The sequence below is a fragment of the Megascapheus bottae genome, chromosome 22 (assembly GCF_031878675.1).
Source record: "Megascapheus bottae isolate mThoBot1 chromosome 22, mThoBot2.hap1, whole genome shotgun sequence".
In the NCBI taxonomy this organism is placed as follows: Eukaryota; Metazoa; Chordata; class Mammalia; order Rodentia; family Geomyidae; genus Megascapheus; species Megascapheus bottae.
This window is the reverse complement of record NC_143530.1, coordinates 4,774,825-4,797,715: the sequence shown is the minus strand read 5'-3', so window position 1 is coordinate 4,797,715 and position 22,891 is coordinate 4,774,825. Positions and strand designations below refer to the sequence as shown.

At 48.5% G+C, this 22,891-nt stretch overlaps 1 protein-coding gene across 1 annotated transcript in view; it reads right to left on the bottom strand.

Moving 5' to 3' along the window:
• Positions 1-22,432, bottom strand: part of Tnfrsf21 (TNF receptor superfamily member 21) — a 48,777-nt gene extending 26,345 nt beyond the window's left edge. Inside the window, exons 1-3 of the mRNA XM_090355518.1 lie at positions 22,062-22,432; positions 8,325-8,976; positions 6,430-6,924 (exon numbers count right to left, since the gene is read on the bottom strand). Of these exons, the coding sequence (XP_090211644.1) occupies positions 6,430-6,924; positions 8,325-8,976; positions 22,062-22,124 (1,210 nt within the window). The 5' untranslated portion in view covers positions 22,125-22,432. The remainder of the gene's footprint in view (positions 1-6,429; positions 6,925-8,324; positions 8,977-22,061) is intronic.
• Between the last annotated feature and the right edge of the window lie 459 nt (positions 22,433-22,891).

Below are 22,891 nucleotides of genomic sequence, written 5' to 3'. Positions count from 1 at the left end.
AAGAACACAGATGGTAAGGAAGCCACAGCAACAATCCAAGAAGCAATCTGACTGATCTAAATGTGAGGGGAGAAAGACACAGAGTCGGGGATGACTCTTGAGGCTTTGGCCTGTGTACTTACAAAATGGGAGGACCACTTTTCTGCATGCATACGAGCTGTGGAGGGGGTCCGTACTATAAATCTTCAGGGTGTGGTAACAATTCCAGATCTGTCTGGCAGGCAAAAGGGTATTTCCACCTGGAGTTAGGTACAAGGTACAGACTGCGATATATGCACCTGGGAATTACCAGGAGATAAAAGGGTTATTTAAACCCATGGATCCTCAAGGGAGGGAAAGTGTGTAGGCTGGTCTAAGCATGAAGGCCCCTTCCTAACACCACTGCTTAAAGGTCAGAGAGATGAGGAGGAATCAACCAAGGAGACATGGAAGAAGCATCCAGCAACACTGGAGAACTGGGGATGTGCGGTGCCCTGAAAAGAAACAAGTTAGAAAGTGTATCAAGAAGAGAACCTAAGACTTGCTATTGACCAAGAAGAAGATCCTGGGAACCGAACGGTGAGGTTAGAATTGTGTCATCTGATCATACGGAAAAGTGAGCTTGTGAATGAAATATTACCATAGTCCAACCATCACATCACCGCCACCACCACCACCACGACTACCCCTCCCTCCCCTCCTCCTCTTCTTTTGTGTCAGGGTCTCACTATGACTAGCCTGGAACTCTCATCAGGTAGCCCAAGACTGGTCTCAACTTGCAATCCTCCTGTCTCAGACTCCTGAGATTACAGGCTCAGGCACAGTTCACTAACTCTTAACACATCTAAATTTTTATTTCATCCTCTGCCTTCATATCTGCAAACAACTATGCTGAATTCTACACATTCACTGCAGCATTAACCACCGATGACTGTAGAGAGCCATCAATATAAGCACAGAAATTCTTCCTCCTCCACAAAAATCTGCTTACATAACACCTGACCAGGTTGATTCAAGGACGCCCATATTCTTTTCCCAGCATTCTTTTTTATTTGTGTTTGAGGTCTATGTGGGGGAAATGCTAAGAAGTTTTTCACGAGTTTCAAAGGCTGGTAGTTAAACTGGAGAATACAATATACATTCTGCAAGTGAACACCTTTCCCCTAAACCTACTGAAAGTCTAGATGGGGACGGGGGAGTAGCCTCTGCTCGGCCCAGGGTGTTAAAGGGTTATGGTGTCCGTGACCACTGTGTAACAGAATGTTATGTACGACTACATAGCTAAGGAGCAGATGATGAGCCATGCTCTACCACTAAGCTACACCCCCATCCCTAAGAGATAATGCCCTGACTCTAGCTGCACCAGGCCATGTTCCTGCAATAGTCTGTGTGCTTCATAACTCTCAAGCACCCTAAGACGCCAGTGGAAGGGGTTAGGGGTTGTAGCTTGGCGCTAGAATGCTTGTCTAGCACATTCAAGGCCCTGGGTTCTATTGTTGGTGCTGGAAAAGGAGGGGAACCAACCCTAAGCCGTTAAATAGGAAGGCAGTACCTGCTGGAAATTGCATTATGGGAGGCAAAGAGAGGGAGATGGAGGTCTGGGGTGGAGACCCTGTCACATGAGGATGGGCTCCTGGGGCTCAGAGGTTGGAATGGCAGAACACAGCCGCCTCTTGAAGGAAAGAATCCGCTCTCTTCAGCCCAGCTTCCTGGTGTTTACAATTCAAGTCTCCTTCCCATAGGAAATTTGGGCTCACCGACAGGATGACTGTCTGGAATTCACAGTCGAGGCGTCTCTGGCAAAGGGCGAGCAGCTGCTGCTAAGCAAGGTGAGGAAACACAGATGTCCGCTCTGCTCAGGGGGAGCCCTTCACCTCTGAGTTGGAGGAAGTCTTCCGCTTTTACTGCAGCCCCGGGGCCCGCCAACCACTCAGAGTCTGCTGGTAAAGTTTGTTCATTCCAAGCAATTCACAAAAAGTCAAGGAGGCAGAGTGACCTCTACAGAGGTGAACTCACGGTTGGTGACAATTTCTAGGTGCTTTGCTTCCAAACAAGCTGGGTTTTGTCAAGGGAACTACATTTTGATCATCATTTTGTGCTTTAAACACCTGTCGCCCAGCCATGGCCACCCTGGGAAGTGTTTATATAAGAAACATTACTGCAATTCATGCTCACCGTGGTGCTGGGGTGGCAAATCAGCACCCCGAGTGGGCTGGACTTCCTGCTAGTGGACTTCCAGAAAGACACTGTCCAAGCCTGAGTCAGCCTGCAGGCTGCAGGCTCACAGAAGAAAGAGAGGTTCTCTATGGACATGCATGGTTCTCGTCCACACGATCTAGCTGTGGCCATGACTACCACATAACAAACTCCAGGGATATTAGGTTAGAGAGTAATTACTCCCTGTCTTTATGATAGTTCTCCCTCCTTGTTCTGCCTTTTGCTGTATCATCATCTCACGGTTGAGAGCTGTTGCACAGTAATAAAACGCATGCCAACATTTCCACGCTCACCTACAACGATCTGGAGGAGTGTGGGAGACACTGGTAACAGGTTCACTTCCAAGGGACCCCAGGTAAGGAAAGACAGTGGATGTCTTACTAGTGAAACAACTTCACTGGTGATGTCTTCCCTAAATGACACCAAGTTCAAAGCACTGTTCTAGGAGTAAGGCTAACAAGAGTTTAAACATGGAAAGGAGTTGTTTTCTTACTCAGTTCCTAAAACATTGCATAGTCAGTTGACTTAAGAAAGTCAATTATGAATGTACAGATACACAGGTAACTCTGGAAAGCCATAAAAAGGCATGGTAGGCAGAGGTCTCTGTTGGTGAGAGAGATGGGAACCAATGGCCTCTCATCCGAGCACTGGGCGTCTGCACAGGTGCCAGGAGCATGGCAGGTGCTCAATGTAAGTGCTCCTGTAGAACCTCTAACAGAAATCCACCAAGGGCTGAGAAATTTAGCCTGTGCCCTCAGGCCCATGAGCAACTCAAGCAACTCAGTGTGAAATGGACAAGAACCAGGAAGAGATCCCGTTATCCAGGATAATCCACTGGCCAGAAAACATAGCAGCCCGATCAACAGGGCATTGTTTCTAGATAACTCTGAGCACCTAAAATGGCCTTTCCTACACAAAACTTCACTTTGTAATAGGATTTTTACCTGGTCATACCTTCCCAACTAGCAACTTGGCAAGGAAAGACCTTCCTTAGAAAAATACCTTGAACACACACACCCCAGTGCAAAACCCTGGGAGAATGGGGAAAACCTTTTAACAGAGCACTGCTGACTGAGACTACTCCACTGCTGACATCCTGCTCCACAGAAAAGCAGCCATTCCTCTCCAGAAGAATAGTTTTAAGGACACAGGCATAGTTTAAGATGCTAACAATGATCTTAAATTCATTGCTTTTCTGCTAGACTGTTTTTCACTTCAACAATTTCTGTGTTTTACCTGATTAGTTTTGTACCAATCAGGTAAATAAGGAATAGAATAAGCACTTAAACTGGTTATGAACAGTACACTTTAATGCAATATAAGAATTCTAGATTGGATCCCCTACTCAATGGAAAAATATGATTTTTAACTAAGGTCCTTGCTGAGACAACACACAACACCAAAAGGTAGAAAAGCATTAGACTTCTGTTAAACTGGCTAAGGTTAAAAACTACAGCATGTTTTCCCAGAGAATATCTTCATTGCTAGAAAATACACATGAAGTTATTAAGGCATAAAAGGCTATGGAAATGAGGGCCAGGAGCATGGCCTAGTGCTTGTCTAGCATGCACAAAGACCCAGGTTTGATTCTTTGGTACCACATATATAGGAACAAGCCAGAAATGGTGCTGTGGCTCAAGTGGTAGAGCTCTAGACTTGAGAAAGCCCAAGGCCAGTGCTCAGGCCCCAAGTTCAAGGCCCAGGACTGGCAAAAAAACAAAAAAAAAAAAGACTATGAAACAATTTGGGAAAATTATTTTGTGCATGTATGCTCATGTACATTATAGATTGTCTTGTCATACTAAATACATAAACAATTCTACAATAGAAACCTTATTCTATGAAATCTATATATGACTTTAGAAACAGCAAATGATAAAGAGTAAAAGGTGAACGGATCAATATGGGCCTAGGTCTACAGATATTCTTGTAGAATGCTTGCAGTTATTTTATAAGATAGAATGATGTGTGTCAGGAAGAGTGACAAGTCTGGAGGTATCTCTAGCCAGTTTCAAGTAGATTGTCTGATCTGAGCCTGAACAGCCTATATACTGCGTACGATGTTTGCCGCAGCTTCGCTTTCCATGCAGCTTCTGACAACTCACACAAGTCAGAAAAGGGAGAAAAATGAATGACACTATGTCTTCTAACATTCCTGTAAACTTTTGTTACAAAAAAAGTATTGTGCATCACATGAAACTTGGAAAGTACAGAAAACTCATATAAAGAAGGAAGACACCCATTCCCAAGTCTCATCACTGAAAAACAATTGTCATTTTGCCATATTTCCTTTCAATTTTAAAATACCTTGGGTATTATAGAAACTATAGACTTGATTTTGTTTTCTTTCACTTAAACGTTTCCGCTTTGACATAATGAAAGGCAAAAACTTCACGAAATCTTCTGTGTAAATATAAATATCCCATCATATGGATAGGTCTCAATTCACCTAGATATTTCTCGAAAACTGGGCTGTTATTTCCAGTGCTACATACAATGCTGAATTGAGAATTTCAAACCTCTGTGCTTCTACATTTCAATAGTATTTGTCTGTATTTTGATTGATTCATGAAAATGGAATTGTAAGGCCAAATGGTATAAGCATTCTTAAGTCATCAAAAAGGCCAAACTGCTTTTTAAAACAGTAGGAATATACCTTTAGATTGAAAGGAAAATACTCCAATGGGATTTACCAAAAGAGAGCTGGAGGCTGGGAGTCTGGCCTAGTGGTAGAGTGCTTGCCTAGCATGCACGAAGACCCCGGTTCCATTCCTCCATACCACATACATAGAAAAAGCTGGAAGTAGTGCTGTGGCTCAAATGGTAGAGCTTTAGCCTTGAGAAAGCCCAAGGACAGTGCTCAGGTACTAAGCCCAAGTCCAGGACTGGCACCAAAAAAAAAAAAAGAGAGCTGGAATTTCATTTGGGATTTACAGGAAAGGAAGTTACTACCACAGCTGCAAGATTGTGAGACAGGCTGAGACAAGTAAGTTCTATGAGCTAGTTTTTCCCTTTAAAAGAAGAAAAGACCCAAATATTCCAGCCTATGTCAAAGACACACTGGCTACTAAATAAAAGATGACAGACCCCTTCCTCTGAGGACAAATGCACACTCTGGTGTCACCCAGAGGGTAAAAAATGAGGTTCTAAAGTTTGAAGTAGAAAATACAAATTATAAGAAAAGTGATAAGAACTGAAAAGCAAGGCTCCAATTAAAACTTTGCAAAAAGGCCTGTGCTTACAAGTTGGGCTTTGCCCCTGCTCTAGTTTCTTAGAAAAAAGGAAGGGCCCCAACAGTCAGGAGATAGGCTGTCTAGTCCCATTTGTCCCGAGCAAACAACTGGCCTCTTGTTTGGGTCAAACCTATTGGAATTCAATTTTCCTCACTTGTTAAGTAACACAGTCCAGCCAAGTCCCTAGGGTAACTCTCAGGTCTCGGACTGTACAGCGTTCTCCAGTTTTATAGGTGAAGGGGTGGGGGGAGTGGATGAGAAGTTTTGTCTGAATACCTCGGTCTTAATGAAATGGTGAGAACATTTCTCCAATGTGGCAGACCCAGGATTGTAGTGGGCACCGCCCAAGAGCAGGCCTGGAAGAGCACCCCTATCACTGAGCCAAAAGATACCAAATCAGGATGCAGCGAGGACAACAGCACACCATGCTACTGCTGCACCATTCACCACAGCCAAGTTATAAAACCAGCCCAGATGGACAAACAGATTTTTTTAAAATGTGGCATGGTGTGGTGTGGTGTGTACACATGTACTTGGAAAAAGGCATGTTAAGTAGCTCAGAAACAAAAGGGACACCTATTTTCTCTCGTGTGGAATTCAGGTCTGAAGTATGAACGTAGATGTAAACAAGATATACAAGGTCATATGCACAAACGCATACCCACAAACACATGCAAGAGAGGAACCACTCACTCACAGTGGAACAAAATGAATACCAAGCTGGGACAGGGGCTGTCATGAGAGCTGGGGAGCTGTGAGGTCAAGGGGTGGGGAACAGAGGAATGGAACGCAGCAGCAGGGTGGGGAAATGCAGGTAACAGCCAATGCGCAGGTGTGAGCACGGAATGAGGTACGCTGGGGGCAGGTGGGGTTGGGAGGCACGGCGGGGAGAGAGGAAAGGGCTGACACCAGTCACGGAGCCCTGCACTGGACACTGGCACAGGAACCGATGCTCAGGGACAGAAGATCAGCGCCCACGCGAGACACACGCAAGACTCACCATGGCCGTTGCAGTAATAGACCCACTTCTCCCGGTTCTGGGTTGGCGTCACAGACTTCTTCAGCCCGGCCTTTTCCACGATGGCGCTGGGGTCCTGCCGGGGCCCCTTCTTCAGGGTCCTGGAGCTTTTGCGGACGCTGCACACCACGATCACCACGAGCACCAGCAGCAGGAACAGCACGATCATCCAGGGCAGGTGCTCGTTGATGTCGAAGTGCCTGTGGAGGTTCTGCCTGGGGGGGCCCCTCTTGGGGCCCTTCACGGGCGTGCTGGACTTCTCCCCCCCAGTGGCTTCCATGGACGGCAACAGCTTCAGGATGTGTCTGTGCAGGGGGCCTTGCTGGTGAGTGCCCGGCGGGAGGGCCGGGGGGGTCCTGTTCCCGCCTTCCTGCTGGCTCGCTGAGCTCGTGTTGTCAGGGACTGACCCTTCCCGGGCCCCGCTTGGTACCTTTGGTCTAACAGAGGCAGAAGAGTTGGAGTCTGTTGAGTTCATGCCTAGAAAAAAAGAGTAAGGGGGGGGTGGGGGGAGAGCGTTTCCATATTTGGGCAGCTACATATTTCCTGTCCTTCCTGCTCATCTCAGGCTAGGCTAGATCAGGAAGACATGCTGGCTGGAGCATAACAGTAAGCTGTATTGCCACGTTTTCTACTTTTTTATGTGAGGCAAAAATCTGAATAGCCAAACTCACTTTCGCATACTCAAAATGAGGACACCCTGAAAAAAGCAGGGCTTCCTGGCAGCTCCTGCTAAACAGAGGCATAGTTAGCACTCTAATCAAAAATTAATTGCTTTGAGTATTCAGGAGTGCAAAGTTTAATTCTTGGTTCATTCTCTTCCTTTCTCCCCTTTAGATTATTTCATGATGCAATAGTAAATGTGAGCCTATGGCTACGCTAAACCAAAGAACTCAAATGGAACAGGTCAGTGACGAGAAGACAGAACTTCCTTAGTAGCAATCATCAGCAGATTAGAATGGGCTGGCCGCTCAGCAAGCTCCTCTCCCCATGGAGTCTTCATGGGGATCTCGAGCTCCCACATACAGGGCTGGGACTATGTCAGCCCCTGAGAAAATCTAGAGTGAGCGATCTCTTCATTTCAAAATGGCAGCCAAGAGAAGGCTCCCCCTATAGGTGGAAAAGCCAAGTCACCAGACAGAAAAGAGCATGAGCTAACACAACTCAAGGCGGTTAGCATCTCAGAAAACTGAAATCAAAAAGAATGTGAAAAGGCTAAAATTTACATACGGCTTGAGGTCCAGATGGAATCTCAGGAAAAGTCAAGATACTTAATCAAAAGGAATGCAACCAAGGTGACTAGAAAAATATTATATTAAGACTTCATCTCCTGAGTTGGGTACTACAGAATACGTTTGCTATTTCCTGAAATTTCTAATTTCCCTTCTTATTCTTTGCCCTAGCTTGAGTAAATCATTCATCCCTTCCTTCTGAATTTTGTGGCACTTTCTCTCTTTCCATCTCACTAGGTCCACCCAGGAGTGACTATGTTAGAAAATCTTTAAACTGGAAGTAACCTTAGACATTTAAACTGCTTACTTACTTCAAAAATCAAAAAGCAAGGCCGAAGATGGTAAGACACTTACGTAAGATCAAACACTGTCCTGCTCTCAGTTCTTATTTTCTAGCTTGATTATAACCTAGTTTTGAAGTCTCTCCTAATTAAAAAATAATAATAAAGTTTCCTGCGTTTAAATCTTTCTAGGTTCAGCCAAAGAGCCAGATTTAATTAGCAAAGAGGAGAGAATTCCTTCTCTAAAGGATGACTTTGGGAAACGCAAAGTGAGAAGGCATCCCTAGCACACACTCCCCTTGGCGTCTCAGCGGGCTCAGAGGCCACTGAATGGCACGGGAGCCATTCACGATGCTGGGTTAGTTACCTTTGGAAGCATAAGTGGAAGAGAGGACTTCATGGGATGCCACGGGCCCCGAGTGTGAGAAGATGGCTGTGCCGGGAGAGGGCTGGGCTGTGCTGGAGAAGGACGGGCGTGGGCCACAGACGTTGTCTGCCTCCTTAGTACCTGGCTTGATCACCACCAGGTTCTGACTCAGACAGTCTGTGTATGCTCTGCATTTCCTCACAGTAGAAGGCACATCAGAGAAGGTACCCCGAGCACACTGCTTACACCGCACGTCCTCATTCTCTGTCCCTTTCTTCCGCACACCCCAACCCACAGGACACACAGTATGGGGGGCGCAGGTACCATTCGACTGGAACATGCCAGGTGGGCAAGTGCATTCTCGGTCAGTCAAGGCAGCACAAGGTAATTTCTCAACCATGGGCCACGGGCATGGCTGGCTACAGTCATGGCATTTCTCTATGCCATTCTCATGCCTGGTAAAAGTCCCTGGAGGACAACTGGTGCACACACGCAGGCTCGTGCTGGTACAGTGCTCGGAGACGTAGGTTCCTGCTGGACACTTGTTGCAGGTTAGCACCTGGCCCGTGGCACGATCAACATGGCGGTATGTGCCAGTGAGATCTGGGACTCTCTGCTCTGGCTGAGCTGTGACGGTGCTAAGGAATCCAAGCTGGAAGAAAACAGGTGGGAGAACAAAATCCAAGAGGCATTATGTGGTGACATGGAAAGGACCATAAGCACTCCCACTAAACATCTGGCTAGGATCACATCTGCTCAGTACAAATGCTAATAAGCACAGAACAGGAGAGAAGCCAAGAGTCAACTCTCCCCTAATGCCTGATCTACCAATACGAGCCTCAGTTTTAGTTTTCCCTCCATAAAAATGAAGCTGACAATAACTGTTAAACTGATTATAAAACATGGAGAGCCGGGCACGGTGGCTCACACCTGTAATCAATCCTAGCTACTCAGGAGGCTGAGATCTGAGGACTGAGGTTCAAAGCCAGCCCAGGCACTAAAGAACATGAGAGTCTTATCTCTAATTAACATCTAGAAAACAGGATGTGGGGCTGTGGCTCCAGGGTAGGGTGGTAGCCTTGAGCTGAAGAGCTCGGGGACAGCTCCCAGGCCCAGAGTTCAAGCAAAACAAAAAGTAATGGAGAGCCAGGAGGCAGCAATGGGTTGCATCTGTCCTCCTAACTACTCAGGAGGCCGAGATGTAGGGATCAGGGTTCAGTCACCCTGGGCAGGAAAGTCCATGCGACTCTTCTCTCCAAGTAACCACCAGCCAGCCTGAAGTAGAGCTGTGGCTCAAGTGGTTGAACACTCAACTGCAGAGTTCAGTGATATGAGAGCACTTGGTAGGCAGGACTAAAACTGCTGACCTGGGCGTGGCGAAACACACTTGTAATCACAGCACTTAGAAGGTGGGGACAGGAGACCAATGAGTTCAAGGCCAGCCTGGATTATATACTACAGCTCTTCTCAAAACAAAGCGGAGAGGAAAAACAGGTGAATGCAATTGTACTATTTGATGTACGTATGTGGAAATCAGGTAAAATGAAGGCTGGGTGGGGTAGGGACAGATGTAGAATGATGGAGGAGAGACACCGACCAAGGTCCATTGTACTCACAAACTGAACTGAAATCTCTCCGTACAACTACTTTAAGATAGTTTAACAAACAGATAAAAATTAAAAATAAAACAAAACCACAAATACTATGAGAATACTGTGGAAATACTGTTTACTTCGTATGCAAAGATCCTGCCAAAATAAAATTTTTTTAATGCTAAAGTCAAAATGCTAATACATGAAGACAATAGCTGTATAGTTGTCTTCCCCTTCTCAACCCAAGTGCACACGAGGCAATCTTTACAAAACCCATGTGCTGAGACGCAGGAAGGCTATTAACTGCTAACGTGGTACTGTCTACATGAGGGCTCACCTATAGAAGGAGTCTGACTTTCTCTTCAAAGCTTCTTCTCAGGACTAGGATGCTGTCCTTGAGCTCTTGTGCTCAAGACTAGTCCCTCTACTTGAGCCACAGCTCCACTTCAGGCTTTTGGGTGGTTACTTGGAGACACAGACTTTCCTGCCCAAAACGGCTTCAAACAGTGATCCTTAGATCTCAGTCTCCTGAGTTGCTAGGATTACAGACATAAGCCACCAGTGCCCAGCTTAGTCTTTTGTTTTTATCTCTAGGGTTTGTTCTGTTTTTAAGCACTTTATGTGCCTCTGGTACCCAACTAAATTTTGAACTCCCTGAACTAAGCCAGGACCCCCCCTTTTTTAGTTGTGATCTTCTCAGATTCTGTTGGGGACCAACACAACTGTTGGGGACCTACACAACTGTGTACACTAGAAAGTAACTCTTATCAGGATAACTTTAAGCAATGTCAATCAGTTCTTATCAGGATGACTTTAAGCAATGTTAATTCTTTCTCATTTATCCTATATGTGACTTGTTTACTATTTTGTATGAATGTAGCCTCTGGCAGTTCCCTAGTTTTAAGAAGAGTATTTAAGGTCGGAACTTAAAATAAACAGGACAGTCTTAGGTGGCAGTCTGGAGCTCACAGCCTTCTTGGACTGCTGACTTGGGCTGTAGTCCTCCTGAACTCCATCTGTTTGTCTCTCTTTTAATTTTTCCTAGTCCTTGCCCCTATTTCAGGAATCCCAATCTGCGAACCCTGGTTTGCTGCCGGCTGGTCCCGGCAAGATTCTAAGACACATTTTCAACACAACTCAATCCCACTGTCAGTCACTTCTCCTGCCCCCATCTCTTGCCCAATCTGACATTTCTAATGGTCTTAATAGTTCTCATTGGTATGTTCTGGAACAAAAAAATATTCTTGGAATGCTTCTTATAATCAGAAATATAGAAATCCCCTTTGTACAACTACTTAAAGATAATACAATAAGCGTTTAATAATTAAAGAGAGAGAGAGATACAGAATAAAAGCATTTAAATCTGCTCAAGTCCATTCATCCCCAGAGACTGGTTTATTTTTCTGAGGATCTGAGCACATGTTCTTTACATTAGCAATGTCTGTTGCTTTTGGTTTGGTTTGGTTTTATATATGGGCGAGGCCTTCACATGATTTGCTTCCATTCAACTTTTAGTTCTCCATTAACGCGCTCTTTCTATGTTAGAACACACGGCCATTTCATTCCAACTGTCAGGTTCTCTAGACCAGACTGCCTCTTGTCTCTGTCCATGTATCCATTTTTCTATCTTCTCTTTCTCCTTCCTTTCTTTCTCAACCTTTTCTTTCCTTATCTCAATTACCAGATGGTCTTTTGACAAGTTACTTTCTTCCACATCAAAAGAAGTCTCCACATAATAAAACTATTCATCTTCTCGCCTCTATTCATTAGTATCTACTCTATATGTAGGAAGACCGAATCTAGAGTAGAAAGAGAATATTTGATGACAGAAGACATATTTTTGTCCAACCTCTGTCTTCGGATCAGCTTGACATCATTCTACTTACTCATCAATACAACAGCAGGTCGTGTTAGCTACAGCTGTATTCAGCCGTAACCTCCGAAGTGCTGTGATTCCTTACATCCTGGTTCTACTTTCTTAGCAAACCTTCTAGACTGTTCCTAGACATTCGGATTCCAAACAGCCTATTTCTTGTTCCTGGCCATCCTACTGGTGACTAATTACAGACTATTTTGTGATGTGTGTTGATGACACACAAATGTATATACTTACGTTCCTGTAATGACTGCAAGGAGCTCAAGGCCAGGGACAACCCTTTGCTTGCTCAACCACCTCAATAATGAAGATTAGGGAAATAATCAGCAAAACATCCTCTGAGCTTGGGGGGGGGGGGGAGCAAGGGAAAGCAACACACCAACTGCTCTCATCAACAACTTTATCAGAATCCAGACATCACTTATGGAAGGATTGCCTGCAGTTGCTTTCATGATGTAGCAAGAGGGCTGGGTGGTTATGAGAGACCACGTGACTCACGTTCACGTAACTAAAGAAATACAAATACAGAGGCCAGCAGAGCTCTCAGGAACCCTCAGGCCTTCCCTAACCACCTGCCACGGGTGCTGAGTTCTCTTCCGTTCTCTGTACCCACTCTACTCACACATCACATCTGATCCAGGAAGCTTTTGTGCTCAGGGCTAACACTCTACCATGTGAGCCACCGTTTCACTTCCAGCTTGTGTGTGTGTGTGTTTTGCTGGTTCACTGAAGGTAAAAGTCTTACAGACTTTAGTGTCTACACTGGCTTTAAACTGAAATTCTCAGATCTCAGCTTCCTCAGTATGTTAAGCTTACAAGCGTGAGCCACTAGCACCCAGTATTTTTTTTTAAAGAAATTCAGCTATTGTGAAGATTATAATTCAGCCAACTTGTTTCTGCTACAGAAGAATCAAAATATGTTCCAGATGACCAAAAGGCCAAAGCCAGATGCCCTCAGAATGTCTCACTATCTTGAGCAGTATGCTAAATGTCTAATATTAAAACAGTGTTTGGAATTCTTCAGACCTGAGAAGAAGAAAAAAAATGAAGAACACTTCAAGGATAAAGCTTCCACAAATCACAGCAGAACACTTCCAGTTATGTTATATAAACTTGGTCAGCTCTCATATCCTACCATCCGCTGAGTGGGAGAAAAAAAAAAAAAGTCTGCTGTTGCCAGGGCAAAAGCAAGGACTGTTTCTTTTAAGCTGGTGAATATGGAGAATGCCAAGGAGAGAATATGCTGACTGCAGGGCCAGAGGGGGGCGAGCTCCGGACACTGGGCGGGCAGAGGGGTGCAAGGGGGAACAACACACCATGCCAGGCTTCACCTAGATGCTGCTTCCCCTGGAACCTGCAATGCAGAGGCCATGTGCCACCAGCTCTCGGTGCTGGGCCACAGAACGTCACCTTGCTCGGCCACCACAGCGATTTCGTTCTTTTCATTTTTCAGTGTGCCAGCACTGGAGCTTGAACTTGGGGCCTGAGCACTGTCCCTTAGCATCTCTGCTACTCTCCTACTCTCCTGCTCAGGCTGGCTTGGAACCACGATCCTCACATTTCAGTTTCCTGAGGAGCTACAGTTACGGGAATGAGCCACCAATACCTGCTCACAGCAAGATCTCCACCTGTCCAGGGTTGCCAGGAGTTGCTGCTGATTTATTTATTCACTGGGCTGTAAATGAACTGGCATCACATCCAAGACTTCAGGCAGTGATATGGGGGGGGGCCCACCTATTCCTCGCTAAGGACGTACAGACCAACAGTTGCCAGCTGGTGTGGCAACTTTGGCATTAAATTAAAAAAAAACAACAACTATCTATTTGAACTTGGAGTGTGCCATGTAAGGCCAGCTCTACCAGGTATTAGTGGATGTGATTCACAAACAGCTCCTAATCTCTAGAGTGATGTCATCATTTTTTGCAGGATTGAGGATGGATGACAGGTGGCTCAAGACCCTTGGGAGTTTGGGCAACAGGAAAAACTAAGACTTGACTATGGAGTTGTAGCTGTTAGCCACTCCGCTACCCAACGAGGGAGGCGAGAGGCCGGAGGCTGAGCGAATCACCAGTAGTTAATGATGTAATCGACCCTGCCTCCATAAAACTCCAGAAGGACGAAGTTCAGAGCTTCCAGAGAGCTGAGTGTGTGCCTGGGCCAGCCCTCTCTCTGCCCTGCTCTCTGCATCTCCTCTATGGAGCGCTCACGGCATCCCATGTAATCACCTTTATTAATCCAATGGTAACGTACGCAATGTTAGTGAAGTATTACTGAGATGTGTGCACTCACACTAGGCCAGTGTTCACTGACCCCAAGGACAGGGGCAGTTTTACAGAACTTCTACTCCAGGGCTGAGACCGAAGACTATAGGAACAATTTCAAAGGTAACTATTACAGACATTAAATGTATGATGTCCCTAGCAAATGTATGTGACCAGAGACCTTTACATGTCTAAATTACAGAAGCATAAATAAATTAAAATTACAAACTCCAGCGCTGGCAGGTTTGTGGGGTAGAAATCTCATTGAGAGGTGGCTGGCGGCCCTCTAAACTGTCTTCCTGAAGACAAGCTGGCACTAGGTAGCAAAAGCCATAAAACTGCTCATTCGTTTCCTTTGACCTAGAAATCTTACTTTGGGGAACACACCTGTGGGAAACAACCTAAACGGTCTGGATAAGCCAGCTAGGAGGAGCAGCCAGCCACAGGATGGCTTCACACACAAGCACACGCACGTGCACACGCACACACACACACACACACACACACACACACACGGAGGCCAAAGCCTGCCTGGGCTTTAAACAGTGGACGTGAAGGCCAGAAATGGAATCCACCATGGCAAGCTCAAGTGGTCCAGTCAGCCTGGACCACTGCTTCCCTTCACCTCCACCTGCCCCGCCATCTCCTGCAGAGTCAGCTAGGAATCCCCATCCCCAGCGCACATCCCAGCTCATCACCTCTCCCCAGAACTACCCTCTCGCCCTTCAGTTCCAACGGGCCTCTCCAACCCATCTTCCACAGGGTTTCTAGCATATCTGTTTACAGAGCTGAGCAGAGCTGGGGATGCGGGGACACAGTTCAGTGGGAGAGCACTGAACTAGAAGGCCCCGGATTCAAATACACAGCAAAAGATGGTTTTATGAAACGTGAATTGGGCCCAGGTGATCTGCCCTTCCCCATCTTCCCCAGCAGCCCCAGCCCCCATCACCTGGTCCACTGAGCCCAAGAACAACGGCAGCCCAAACACCAGGCTCTCCACTAGGCCTGCTGCGCTCCCTAGCGACTCCACACGCTTCTCTCTCTTGCTCCTCCTCTCCTAATGGCAGGTTCCTGCCCCACACCTTCCCCTCTATAAAAACACAGAGGAAGAGACCACAGATCACCTCTCACTTGTACATAGACGCAAAGACTGATGATGCCCGATATTTAACAGAGGGTCCACAGAGCTCCATTAAGTGAATGAAACAACACAAATTTAACTCTGCAAGGAAAAAAACCTACACACACACACATACACACACACACACACACACACACACGTGTATATACACACAGGTTAAATTCCAGCTTTCTGCCACCATTTTCCTTTGGGTTTTTTTTTTCCTCCAGCACTCCTTATTGGACGGAACTGCCTGTTATCTAGGATGAAATTAGATAACTGGTCTTGTACCAAAGCCTCTTAAGGAGACCAGAATTCCAACTTCTTTTCTAAGACAAATACTTAAATGAATCCCCTTTTGCCTTTTTTCATCTGGCCTATTTAGGCTTTGCAATCTAGAGAGATGTTCAAAATCTTGCTTAATCATGTAGTACCAGTGACAAACCACACACACACACACACACACACACACACACCACCACCACCACCACCACCACCATCATCATCATCATCATCATCATCATCATCATCATCATCGGCACCTCTCACATTACTGACATCAGTTTCTAAGAGACCTGAAATGAAAAGTGAACAAAAGAAATGCAGGTAACAGATGGCACAAGCCCAGGTACTTCTCCTGTTCAAATAATTAGGCTGTCAGCAAAGAACCCCTAAAATGTTCTCAGAGTCTCATGAGTGAGGCGAAACCACATTACTCAGCACAAAACCCATGTCACACTGTTACTCACTAAGCAATTTTTTTTTTTTTCCAAAATGAGCCACCTTGCAGGGAAGCACAGCCTCCGTTGCCTGTTTATGACAGGCCCGCTGGCAGGAGGAGCTCCCCATCTCCACGGTGCACCACTCTGTCGTCAGTCACCCCCCGGAAAGTGCCCGCCCTCTCTGTCCCATCCCACCCCATGCACACACGGTGGCTCTGACCAGCAGATCTGCCTAAACTTCCAAACACCAGCTCCAGGCTCAACTCTTGGTTCAACTGAAAGGAAATTAAAAATCCCCCTACCTACAACTCAGCAGACCAGTGTGTTCAAAGCCGACCTGACCTGGCTTTGAATCTTTCCAATTACTTGAAAATAGTGCTAGTGCTTCTACTTCAGGAACTTGTAAGATATACGGAGATGGTTTGCCCTTACCACACCCCCAACAGAAATCCTCAAAAGCAAGGGCCAGCACCAGGGATGACTTACCATTTATAACCACTGTTGGAATCCCTCCCCTGGCCTGTCAGTGATGAGGCTACCGTGTTGACTCCAGGACACAGGAAGTCACTCCTCATCTCTCTTCTCCTAAGTCCATAAGACTTAGGTTCCCTCTCCCAAAACAGACAAGATTTACAAATGGTGCCAGGCAGCAGAGCTACCACGTGGTTGTGGGTGGCAGAGGAACACATGGAAAATGACATAAACATTAGCTAATAAACCTAGTGGCCCGGCTCTGTCTCAGCTCTCCAAGCATCGCTGGTTTCTTTTGGTTTGGGTGTTCAACAGTCTCAGGCATGCGTTTCAAATATGCTGAAGAGATGCTGAAATGACACAGTGCAGTCTGGACAGCCCACTTGTGTCCCGCACGGGGCTGAGATCACACTGCATACATCTATCAGTCATCTCAAAGGTCGGCAGGCTGACCTGAGAACCCCCCCCACCCTCAAGGACCACGACCCCACCCCTGCCCTGAATCAACAGAACCCATATGCAGAGCCTCCCTCAGCGCCGTAGAGCTACTGCCTGCTCACAGGCTTTCTGCCAGGTCCTCGGATTATATAACCCCTGTCCAAGCTCCAGTCCTCTTCACTTCAGGCTAGAATAAAAAAAAAAAAGACGGGGTGGGGGGACCAAGATGGCCAGGTGGCAATATACAAAGCCCATTTCAGAGTCCCTGTTGATTTCCTGGTATTGAACAAATACAAACACGGGACAGGCCAGAGTATGTTCATGGCCTTGCCCTTTTCCTGACTCCTCCTAGAGTTCACCCAGACAGGCCTATCTGCATCCTGCTCTGCTGCTAATGACCCTGGACCTGTGTCCGAAGCTCTGAGGTGATCTGGCATCATCTGTCACAAAAGACGAGCACCTTAGTATGCCAGGAAGTGGCGGGTAGCCTGGCACCACTGCAGTATGCCGGGCCAGCCTGAGGAAGAAGGCCAGCAGGGTATTAGCATTTACTGGAAAATAGACAGAGCGGCATCCACTAGCAGGAGTCACTCACTCCATCCCAGTCCCTGAATACTCCGATGATGCATCTGCCCACTTCCCGTCACCAAAAGAAAAAATAAGCTTTCCTTGAGCCAGCTCGGGTTTACGTACTGCAGAGGGCTGGCTGAGGAAGCACTAAACCAATCTGCTGCTGGATTGTGGCACTCAGGCCTGTAATCCTGGCCACTCAGGAGGCTAAGATCTGAGGAATCACGGTTCAAAGCCAGCTTAAGCAGACTCATCTAAGAGACGCTTACCTCTAATGAGCCAGCAAAAAGCCAGAGTGAAGGTTGTGGCTTGAGTGACAGACCACCAACTCTGAGCGGAAAAAGCTAAGCAACCGCTGGAGGCCATGGTCAAGTCCTAATACCAGCACCAAAAATAAATAAAAGTGCAAAAGTCCAAGTATAATGTCTGCCTCCTGGCCTGTAAGTGAGAAAGTACAGGCTCCTCACCAGAACAGAGTCAGCCCAAAGCCCACACGACTTCCTCCGACCAGCCAGCAGGACCCAAGAAAGCTAAGCCACCCAAAAAAACATTGCAGGAAACAACCCTCCTCTGCAGTTAACGTGACGGACTTTATCAAATCAGATATACAATAAAGAAGGAGATGTGTCACGTTCTCAACCGCCCAGTATATACATGAATGGGAGTACATACGTACGTACGTATTTATCTAGATGCTGCACATGAGCCTTATGGTACTTTTCTCTCAAGCGAAATAAGCATACGTTGGACTAGTACGAAGTGTGCAAGTGTGTGAGATATTTACTGTGTGTACACACTGCAGGCTCGTTCCTTTGCTCTAAGTCAGACATGCGATGGCTCCCAACGCATGCGTTCCGTTCAGATGGGCGGTTTGATCCCATCCTGCACCTTCTGACTAGGGGTGATTGTTACACCAGGGGTCCTTCATTCCACTGCAAATCCGGGCCTTTCCTCCTTCCCCGTTCCTCACGTCCCGTAAGTCACTCCGCCTACCGAGATGAACAAATGCTGAAGCTGGACACTACCAGCTAAAATGACTTCCGGTATGATCATCAAAATGTTCACATCCATCACAATTTCTATGCCGTTCTGAGTCTGGAACTTTCATCCACTCGTCCAGGTGACCTAGCCTAGCAAAACCCAGTCAGCCCTGAGTTACAAACATGGCCGTGTAAATGGTACCTTTGCCACAAGATCCAATTTCTAATGTCACCCTGGGTTTACGCTGCCCAGACCAGCGCCTCACTGGGAAAAACAGTGATCAAGGCATCTCGTTATTAAAAATAAATAAATAAAACTAAAAATAAGCTAAGAAGTCACTTTCTCAGTGCTTTTTCTCTCAACCAAGAAATCTAAGTTACTACACCAGAAGAGATTCAGGTTCCCTTCAATTTTCAAGCCCTAAGATTGCAGAGTTTATAAAAATCACATCAGTGCCCGGCACGAGCAGCTCATGCCTATAATCCTAGCCACTTAAGAGGCCCAGGGTTCAAGCCTCGCAAATGACAAAAAATAAAATTTTTTGAAAAAACAGATAAAAATAAAAATCATTTTAAAAGGAGAAGCTATTGTATAGGTAATACCAGGTTTTCTTTTAAAAACAGTTTATAGCTCTATTTACTCATACTAGTATTGGGGCTTGAACTCACGACTCTGAGCTCTCATGTTTTTCCCCAACAAGGCTGGCACTTCTCTACTTGAGCCAAATCTCCACTTCCTTTCATCCTCCAAGTTGCTAGCCTGAGTCACACCTCCCTCTGTGGAACAGCTGAGATAAGTCCTGAAGCACTAGATCAGGAAGCCCCGTGCTCAGTCCCACCCCTCCAGCCCCAGTAACAATGTCACATCATCAGATGGGCTGTCTCCGCACATGGTGCCGCGTGTGGAATTCCTATGAGGTGTAAGGTAAGTTCTACAAGCCGGGTGTAGTGGCTCGAGCCTGTAATCCTAGCTACTCAGGAGGCTGAGATCTGAGGATCGTGGGTCAAAGCCACCCTGGGCACTAAAGTGCCCAATTAACCACTAGAAAACTGGAAGTGGTGCTGTGGCTCAAGGGGTAGGGAGGTTGCCTTGAGCTGAAGAGCTCAGAGACAACGCCCAGGCCAGATAGGTTTTACAACTTCAGACCCATTGTCCTTACAATGGGAAGAATGGATGTCACTTCTCTTCTGGCCACCTGCCTGGCCAGTATTCCATCCACACAGCCACAGCAAGCCCCAGACATCCCTGACTCTGTACTGTCACACGGAGCAAGCCATCCTAGAACATTCTTTAAGTTGGCACAAACCTAAAAGGTCTTATTTTGACTTGGGGCCTGGAACATATCTTGTGTTTGGTTTTTCTATTTCCTCAATATGTGAAAACTCATCAGAAACAGAAATCTAGGTGGTGAAGAGTTCCTTCCAATACAGGTAATGCAACACACCAAGCCACCATCTCAACTTTCTCCAATGACCTGTGGTGACATTCTCTGTGGTGACACTTTACTGTCAACTTGTGCAACAGGCTGTGTGGCACAGGCATGAAGGAAAATAGAGACAAAGGAACCAAGGGGCTCAGCCCTGGGCCTTCACTCTTCCAAGTGACCAGTGAAACCCTTGTGGACTCTATCCTCTCCTTCACAGGAAGGCAGGAAACACACAGAACACTGTGTAAAAAGTACTCAGCACTGGGCCAGGAGTTGGGCCCAGTGGTAGAATGCTTGCCTAGCGTGCATGAAGACCCAGGTTCAATTCCTCAGTACCATATACATAGAAAAAGGTGGACATGCTGGTATGGCTCAAATGGCAGAATAGAGTGTCTTGAGAAAACCCAAGGACAGTGTTAGGCCCTGAGTTCAAGACCCAGGACTGGCCAAAAAAAAAAAAAAAAAGTACCCAGCATGTAGCAACTGCTCTCTGGCAATACATGCGTGTACAATCACTACACACATACAGAATGTAAATGTATGTATATATAAATGTATGTATAGATGTATGTGTGTGCATATGCATGAGTATATACATATTTATACACATATAGATTATACACAAACATAGATGGGCACTTTTGAAGTCTAGAATAAGCTTTCGTTCAAGTAGCCTGCTATTTTAAAAAGTTACTACAAGAACAAAGACTTTTAGACATAGAGGAAGAGACTTGAAACTTGAAAGAAGAGAGATTAATTTTGTAATAAATAATACAGGAGACTTCTTGCTGGCACTATTCTTTCATCTAACTGCAATACATGAGCTCTAATTCCCCCCACCCATGCCTTTGGGCCTTTTGCTTGGTTACTAAACATCCTTTGATTATATTGTCACCCACCTATAAATACCTTACAACATGGCTCTTTAAGCGTCTTAAAGGCTGTAATTCTAGCTGCTCAGGAGGCTGAGGTCTGAGGATCCTGGTCCAAAGCCAGCCTGGGCAGGAAATTCCAAAGCCTGACTGGACATCAAGGTCTGTGAGACTCCCATCTCCACTTAACCACCAGAAAACAAGATGCAGCACTGTGGTTCAAGTGGTAAAGTGCTAGGCAGGTCTAACCCTAATCCTGTTAAGGTCACTGTTCTCAGGCACGGAAGCCTTTCCCTCTACACCAACAATGTGGGGGCCGGCAGCTCTCCATGCTCCCCAGAATGTCAAGGCTACAAACCTAGCCTGTCACTCCGGGACACATGGACATTCTGGAGGGAGCCTGGCACTACTTGCTTGATTATACATGCTATGAAAGCCACCAACTTTTACTTTCCTCCTCCCCCATCCACAGAACCTCTGTAGAATGAATTCTCAAGCCGTGGCAACTGCAGAGCTCTGAGATCTCAGCAGATCTTGGCTGGCCTGGCTGCGAGCCCTCTGGGGAGAGGAGACAGCAAGCCTGCGCGTCTCTCTCACGCAGCCCTGCCATGAACACGGGCTCTCTTTTGGTTTTCTGTTGGGGTGTTTTGTTTTCTCAGTCCTTTTTAGTTCATCTCCACCCCTCCCTGCAGGGATGAAAAGGCTTGGAAAGTTTACGAGGACTCAAGGATTCGATTTCAGATTGCCTTCCTTCCACCCGAGACTGGGGCTGTGGGGAAGGGAGTGGAGGGGGAGACTGCAGGGGGGAGGGGGGCTCCCCACGGCCCAGCCCAGGCCGGGATGCTGAGGGCGCTCGCCCGGTCCTGGAGGACCAACCTGGGCGGCCAATCCACCTGCCTTCCCTGCGCTCTGCGCCTCCGCCTTCCACCCGAGCGCCGCGGCTTCCGCGATGCCCAGGGGTGGAGGTGCCGGGCTCGTCCCGGGGACCCCCGCCCCCCGGCCGAGCGGGGGCGCCCGGCCCGGGTCGGGTCTCCAGGCCCGGCGCGCACGGCCGCTGCGGGCGCATCTCCGCCGGACTCCGCACTGCAACAAAGCGGGGACGCGGGGCGATCGCAGCCCGCGGCGGACGCGCGGGGTCGGGGGGACGCGGGCGGGGCGACGGCTCGGCCGGGCGGGGCGGGCAGGTGCCCGGGAGAACGGAGGAAGACGCCCCGGGACGCCCCGCGCGGCCAGGCGGCCAGGAGAGCCATCGCCCGGCGCCTGCGGCCCCCGCGCCCCGAGCCGCGCGCCCTGCCCTCCTCCCTCCCTCCCTCCCGCCGCGCCTCGGCTCCCGACCCCGGCCCCGCCCCGCCTCCGGCCTCCACCCGCCGGCCTCCACCGCCGGCCTCCGGGCCCCGCGGACACTCACCAGGAGGACGACGCCCGCGGTCATCGCGGCTCCGACGCGGCGGCCTCCCGCCCGGGCGCCCATGGCGGGGCCCCGGGCTCGCAGGGGCGCGCGGCCCCTCGGCGGCTGGGCTCGGCCGCGGCTGCTGCGGGCGCGGCGCCCATCTACCTCCAGCAGCCCATGGCGCGGCTGCGGCCGGACGGCCGGGCGGGCGGGGGTCGGGGCGGCCGGGGACGGCCGGGGATGGCCGGGGACGGCCGGGGATGGACGCGGGCGGCTTCAGCACCCGCCCAGGGGCGCGGGCGCTCGGGCCGGGAGAAGCCGCGGCGACGGGGGCGCACGCCTGCCCGAGTCCGAGTCCGAGTCCGAGTCCCGGTCCCGCCGCGGCGGCCGAGACCCAGCCAGGAGCGCGGGCCGCGACAGCGCGCGGGAGCCGCTGCCCATAGCGCCGCCGCCCCGCCGCTCCGCCGCTCCGCCCGGCCCGCCGGCCAGCACTGGGCGCCGCGGCCGCCGGCGCGGGGACGCACGTGGGGCGGGGGCGGGGCGCCGGCCTTTGTGACGTCAGCGCGGGGCGGCGCGCGGCGCGCGCGGCCGGGGCGGCGGGGCGGCGGCCCCTGGCGGCCGCTCGGGGCGCTGCACCGCCGGGGCGCGGGGACGCCGATCGGGAGAGGATAGGGAGGGAGAGGATGCTGCGTCCCGCGTCGTCCACTCCTCCCGCGGCCCCGGAGGCTTCCCGGGAGGCCAGCCCGAGCCGGGACACACACACACACACTCAGCCGGCCGTGCCATCCGGGCTGCTCGGGAGGCTGAGACCGGGAGGATCGCGGTTCGAAGCCAGCCTGGACTACAGA